Here is a 7,364-nt window from a genome sequence, read left to right on the forward strand (position 1 = left end):
TCAAGTTGACGACTCCCGACTAAGCGACGACTGGAGCTCAGCCCTCCGTTCGGCGCCTCAGAGAAGTACGTCAAATCGGCCCATGAAAGATTGGTCGGCCCCAACGTCCAATCCGACCATTAGGTCAAAGCGACCTAAAATTGGGAACAAAACGGCAGCTGTACTCATACTCATTTGGCGGCTAGAATTAGGGTTTTACTCTTTTGTATTCTTGTTGACTTGTATTTTTCTGGCCATTGCTTCCCGAGTACCGACTTATTTTCCGATCAAACTTTCCTTATTTGTAATTATACCGTTCACCGATTAATAAAACGCTTTTGAACTCCACGACGAGTTCCGTCTCTCTTTACTCGTTTCGATCGAACTTGGTTCAAACAAATTATACATTAGAAAATAATTTTCTGGGTAGTAAAGTTGCAAATTTAACATTTTTTCCATTTTCCCTAAATTACCCAATTTACCCCTTAAAGATAGCTTTCTCCCATTTGACCAGATTCTCACTTTGATTTTCCTTGCCTCATCTCTCGTCTCTCGCTCTCGCTCTCTGCACGATCAGATCTCAAAATCGGATCGGATCGGATCGGATCGAATAGAATCCACGACTTTGATCAAATATGACCCTTGGCTCCGGAGGAACGAGTGTTGTTGGTAAACAATTTCGATTTCTTTAGTCTCTGTTATGTTCTCGTTTTGATTTTCCTGTTATAGGGTTTTGGAATCCGTATTGGGTTTAATCCTTCGGGTTTTTGAAATTCGTATTCTGATTATTTGCCTGGTCAATGATAAATGACTTGATGATGTCTCAAGATTGTGATGGTGTCTAGTGTTATGATTCATGTGGATTGTTATAACAATATATAGTACCGAGGAATTTCCGGTTGCTGGAGGAGCTTGAACGTGGGGAGAAAGGTATTGGAGATGGAACTGTGAGCTATGGAATGGATGATGGTGATGACATTTACATGCGCTCTTGGACTGGCACTATCATCGGTCCTCACAACGTAGTTATATCTTTCTCCTTTTATCTTCTGCGCTAATTCATTATATTTAAGAAGCATTGATCAATGCTCTTATCCTCGTCCAGTCTCCTAAGCTTTTTTCTTTACCACTAAGGTTATTGTTTCTGCTTGTGCTTACAGATATTAAATTTTTATCTTCTTCTATGAGCAGACTGTTCATGAAGGTAGGATCTATCAGTTGAAGCTCTTTTGTGACAAAGATTACCCTGAGAAACCTCCCACTGTCCGGTTCCATTCACGTATCAACATGACTTGTGTCAACCATGAAACAGGAGTGGTACACATAAAAATCATCACCCTGCCAATTCTCTGTCTCGTTCCTTTCGGTAACTTATGTCTGAATATGCATCTGTAATGTATAGGTGGATCCCAAGAAGTTCGGGCTTCTTGCGAACTGGCAAAGGGAGTACACAATGGAAGATATACTGGTACAGCTGAAGAAGGAAATGACTGCGTCGCATAACCGTAAGCTTGTTCAACCTCCAGAAGGCACTTCCTTCTAGTAGCTTATGGGATCTTCTTCTGGTTTGCTGAAAAAATCTTTGCCCCCTTCTAACACTAAACTATGTATCTGGGGTAATCCATTGTCGTTCTCATGCTTTTTATGATAAAAAAAAAAAGGTCTATGTGGATGGTGGTGATGTTGTTCGATTGATCATGAAGTTTCTACTTGTGTGCAAATTATCAAAAACAGCGTCTTCCCCAGTCCATCTGTTCAATCTTTTTAATTTAATTATTAGTTGCATATAGAGAGGACTGAGATAGAGAGAGGTCCAAAATCTCTTGTAAATTGTTATTTTGTACTTGTTGATGTTCTGTGTCGTCATTCTTGATTTGCAATCTCTGCCAAACACTAATCATTCGACATGAAAACACTACATATACGATTTCAGTATTTAACGCTAACCTTGTTGGTCGATTCTACCGTGAGGTTTGTTTCTCGCGGTTAGTGTCAAAGGTTTTGTAACTTACTATGCAAAGTTATAGCATAATTTCAAAGTAGACTTCCACTCAATGTTTCGTTTCTTCTCTTATCATATAGTTAGATAATATCACAGTGTGCATAATTGATGAGAGATGCTTAAGCTATTTAAATTTTCTTAAAAAATCTGTAGCTACTTCTACAAATGTTAAGGAAAAGGTCATACGCAGTAACACATACACACATGCTATTATTCTAAAGCAAGTTTGTCAAGTTGCACTAATAAAGATGGGAACACTTCTATTCTATTAAAACACGAAGCGCAAAACAACTCGTCTGTTTTAAATAATTTTTATACAGATTTTCTTTCTATTTTTAATTCATTTTTACCGCTTCATTTATTATCTTTTCTAAATAAATCGACATCATTTACTAAAGAAGTACTAGAAGACTGTAGTTACCTATTTTTAATTGTTTTATTATATTTTTTACATTCATTTTCTCACTCTTTTTAACTTCTTTATTAATTATACTAGGGGCATTGTGGAACAGAATTCTTGTTTCATCTCAATATTTTTTAGCGTTATTGTAGCTGTGAATTTTGCGTTCTGGGTTGATAATTGTTTTTCAAGTTTTTTATTGTTATAGGGTTAGAGTTGTGATGATGAACTGTGTATGCATTGTTCTCCACTCATCAATGACTAAACTATGTTAGTAATGTGATTGATATAATTTGTGGTGTTGTTTGCTGTGTTACTGAGACTTATTGTTTGTTTGTTTTTTTAATTTGTTACTTGTATTGTTGAGATTACGTAAATTATATTAAGGTTGTTGAGAGTACTTTTTGTTTTGGATATTTTTTCTCCAGTTTAGTTATGTAAGTTGTGTGTATTAAGTAATAATTTTTTTTATTCTTATTATGTTGGTTATATGTTTTTATTTTATTTTTTAACTTTTTGTTTTTACCGGGCCTTTAAAACAAATACATGAAGACTTGTAGAAATAACTATAAAATGAGTGACAATTAGTATTTGGGCCTTAATGGGTTTTAAACGAATATATGTATTTCTTATAAGAAGACAATAGCATTGGCCTGTTGACATTGATCATGTAAGCTATTTTCATAAGACAAGAGAAGTGAGCAGGTGAAGATGTTGTTGCCGCCTTTGTGTTTGTTGGGATTGTCTCTTGTATCTTCTGGTGTGGTTGTGTTTGTTTCACTTTTATTTGATGGGTAATATGTAAACAAAAATCATTGCTAGTTGTATTTATCAGCGTTTGTAACTTACTCTGCTTTTTTTTAAAGGTAATTTTACTGATATTGGTTGTCGTCATCTTCTTCTTCGTAAGCATCTGCGAAAGTAAGTTTGTAAATTGTTAAATAGCTGGTCGTGTAGTTTGTATTTGTTTAGCTGGCTCAATGCATGTGTCGTTGAGTTTTAGTTGAGTTGATTGGTTTGGTATATTTGTTTTGAAGTTTATTTGTCAGAGTAGACAAAAAGAGAGGTGATCATTAATGATTCGTCTTTTTTGGGATTCTAGTTTTTGGTGTTTTGATTGTTTGAGTTATTGTGGTTTCTTTTAAAGCTGTAAAATAAAGATTTGTGTAAAATTAAATTGATAAGTATGAGAGATAAATAGACGACCACAAATCTTGGGTAGAAAATATTTTTGATTATTGATGTTAGAACAATATAGACAATAATATAAAAGAAATTATGTGTTGATTGTTTCTTACGGATAATTGAGGAGACAGATAACGACTCGGGTTGTTTCTTTGGTGAGGTCAAAGCCCTGGACAGAACGGATTTTCCCAACCACATCTGCGAGTTTAAATATCAGTTATTATATCGAAGCATAATATAAACCCAGATACAATATGATAATATACCTGGGAGTTCTAGGTTTCTGTTCGCAATCACTTGGAGAGTGTCGAACAGTCTAATCTTGACTGGAGATTGATCTCAGGAGCACCCGTGATGACTTCATCAATAATGGTTAGTGAGATAAAAAAAATGAGGAATGGATGATCAGTTATCTTGTACATGCTTGAGCACCTAACAACCTCAAAACGACCGACTCTCACAATAGAATCTACTTTCAAAGATGGCATGTAATGATTAGCACGTCCGACGGGAGTAAACCTATGAATCACGAAATCTGCAAATAATATTATTCAACAAAGAATCAGGAAATGAATTAAAACAATTATGTTAAATAAGTGTGATAGATCGAAGATTTAACTTACCTTTTGATCAAGGAATAGAACCGTAATTCCCACAAACTCCCTGTCTTTCTTGAAGTTCAGGGAATCCCAGAAGCGGAGGAAGCCAGAGGCTATGCTCTGACTACTACGACCAAGACGGAGAGACTCGAAGGTTGAGTGACGGACGCCGGGACGCCGGTTTGAGGAACTGGAGAGGCAGAGATAAACATTTTCTAGAAGATGGTTAAAGCTAAGAGGAATCAATGAGTTTTGTGGAGATGCAGATTGGGTTCATCAAAGATGAGAATTATATATATAGGGTTTACAGAGGGGCTACAAATCAGGAACATTTATGATCAAGCGATTTAAGATGGGGACATGAAGAGTTCACCGGTGAAAAAATAGATTACAAACAGACACACGACGCAACTCTGTAACTCAGGCTTGTTTGAGACAATGATGAAAAGAACTCAAACTCATGTTAAACGACAACAGTTTACAATATGAGAAAACTATAATTGTTGCAAACTTGAGTTTTTTTTTTCATATAACGTGATGAATCCCATTTAAAAATGAAACCCATAATACACTTGTAGGCCCGACCATCAGAGGAAGACGAAGAAGCAAGGGCTTCCGACCTTCATAAATATATATTAGGTTCGACCATCAATGAAGAAAGTATCATTTAGCTTAGTGGTATAAATGTTGTTGTTTATATCTCAATAACCCGGGTTTGAGCCATGGGCTTGACACTTTTTCACACTTTTTAAAAGTGGAGCCCACAAAACGCTGACGTGGCGCGCTGAGGAGTGAGCAAAAACTCAACTATTATAATATACATTTACTGGTTTAGAGTCGGGTTTTCTCAAGTCCGGATGAATTTGATTTTGATGTATAGAAACATAAAAGTATCCAAAAACTAATGTATGTGAAACATGTTTGGATATTTGTACCCAAACTAACAATATTAACCTAAAAATAACTAAAAGTAACCATGTTACCCGATTTGATTCGGGTTCGATTATGATGTATATGTACCTAAAAAATATTCAAGTACTTATACAATTAATTATATGATGACACATAAAAAATATATAACACTAATCATAAAAAACAAAATACTAATTTATATTAAAAAAATTAGTATCCGCATTGGTGTGCGCTTCAATCTCTAGTTGAAATTAAATTCGGCGACATAGTCGCTATTATGTTTATCAAAACTACATGAACAAAGGAGGCCAAAGTCTACTAATACTAAAAGGACAATAAGTTCAACATCTAGTGTCCACATCATCTAATGAAATCAGCCAATCATAAAAAAGGCTTTTGACATGTCATTTCAGTTAATGTTATTGTGTTTTCAATAACGAAAACTCATAAAAGAACCAACATATTAGGCTCTTGATGCTTTCTGACTGCTCAACGCTCATCAAAGCTATAAACAACGACATTCAGGATCTATGGTATCATCAACGATATTCAGCAGATCGCCTCTTTTTCGCCGAGATATTGTTTTCTCATCTCTCTCGGTCGCTAACATCGACGCCGATGCGTTAGCAAAGCAAGCCCTTTCTCTTTCTAATTCTGCTGTATTGAACCCAATTTTGGACTAATTTGGACCAAAGGCCTTTTCTAGTTTAACTGAAATTTCATAGAAAAAAATCAGGCTTTATCATATGATACTTTTCCAATTTATTCTCTTGATATTGTTTAGTGGTCCAACCCAATCTATACCATATAAAAGTTGAGGCTATAAGCCATTGAGAGCGTCCACGTAGGATTTTAAACCACCAATCGTATTATGATAAATAAACATTTTAATTTGTTATTTTTAAATATGTCAATGTTTCCAAAAAAACTGTTGACATATTACAATGGTTTCTTGCCAAATATAATTAATGTTTTAATATAATCTTACTAGCCAAATATAACAACCAACTATGTTTCTTGTCACTTAACATTCAGTAAGATCAAAGTGCATTAATGCTAATGGACAAGCATATCACAAACTATTTGGCTAGGAAGGAAAAGACTTGAAAATTAGTGTTTCAAGGAGGCTTAATTAGTTTAAGGTGGTTATTCTCAAATGTATGATGAAATGCAACATGTTGTAAAATTAATGGAGAAATGAACAATTGATGCATACAAAGAGTTGCTTCTTCTAATTCTATACATCCTCAAAGTTACTTCCTAACTCTGCCCGTGTAACAAGCAAAGAGATTCAAACCACACTACTACTTTCCTTTTGTGGAAGCACTGTATCTTAGTGGTTAAGGTTTAAAGGCTTCTACATCACGGTCTGGGGTTTCGTAGGGACTGCAGAGACTTTTATAACAGTTTTGCATAGGGTCAAACAGTGTCGCGACTCATTTCACTAATCAAAACTTCTGATAACCCAAAGTCCAAATTGCAAACTCGGCCACGACCCACTTTGACAATAATTTCATGTTTAGTAGACAAAAAAGGATAATCTATACTATATAAAAGGTGAGGCTATAAGCCGTTGAGGACGTCCACGTAGGATTTAAAACGACCAATCGTATTATGACAAATAAGCATTTTAATTTGTTATTTTAAAATATTTCAATGTTTCCAAAAAACTATTTATTTCATAATTAAAAAGAAATCAATATCGAATAAGGCAAACTAACAAAAGTAAAAATAATATACATATATTAACTTAATCTACATCTATACTATATAAAAGTTGAGGCTATAAGCCATTGGGAGCGTCCACATAGGATCTAAAACGATCAATCAAAATATGGCAAATCAGTTTTTTAAATTATTATTTTTTAAAATGTTAATATTTCCAAAAACTGTTTATTTCATAAGAAAATAAAAATTCATATCAAATAAGGCAAACTAACAATTTGTTTTTTTAAAAAATATAGATATATTAACATAATATATATTATAATAATTCAAATTTAACATAAGTAGTTATGAAATATAACAATTAATTTAAAAATGAATTTTTTTAAAACATTTATAACCAAATAAATTTAAAACATTTTCCTTTCAGGTTTATGCTATATGCTATTGAAAATATTCATAAATAACATATACTATATATAAGTTGAGACTATAAATCATTGGGAGTATCTATATATTATTTAAAAGCATTAAAAATGTGTTAAATCACCATAATAATTTATTATTTTCTAAAATTTTAATATTTCTAAAACAATATTAATTTCAAAATAAAATCGAAATT

The 7,364-nt window shown here is 33.7% G+C and overlaps 1 protein-coding gene across 2 annotated transcripts; it reads left to right on the forward strand.

Moving 5' to 3' along the window:
- The first annotated feature begins 400 nt into the window (after nucleotides 1-400).
- Nucleotides 401-1,766, forward strand: LOC106406848 (ubiquitin-conjugating enzyme E2 variant 1D). 2 transcript variants are annotated; one of them, XM_013847584.2, is made up of 4 exons: nucleotides 401-648; nucleotides 862-1,004; nucleotides 1,171-1,296; nucleotides 1,382-1,766. In XM_013847584.2, the coding sequence occupies exons 1-4, from the start codon at nucleotides 615-617 to the stop codon at nucleotides 1,520-1,522; spliced, it is 444 nt and encodes a 147-aa protein (XP_013703038.1). In that variant the 5' UTR covers nucleotides 401-614; the 3' UTR covers nucleotides 1,523-1,766. The 2 variants fall into 2 exon arrangements, with proteins under 2 accessions (XP_013703038.1, XP_013703039.1); XM_013847585.2 differs by having other exon boundaries at nucleotides 862-1,001.
- The last annotated feature ends 5,598 nt before the right edge of the window (nucleotides 1,767-7,364 follow it).

This window comes from Brassica napus, chromosome C6 (genome assembly GCF_020379485.1).
Source record: "Brassica napus cultivar Da-Ae chromosome C6, Da-Ae, whole genome shotgun sequence".
Taxonomy (NCBI): domain Eukaryota; kingdom Viridiplantae; phylum Streptophyta; class Magnoliopsida; order Brassicales; family Brassicaceae; genus Brassica; species Brassica napus.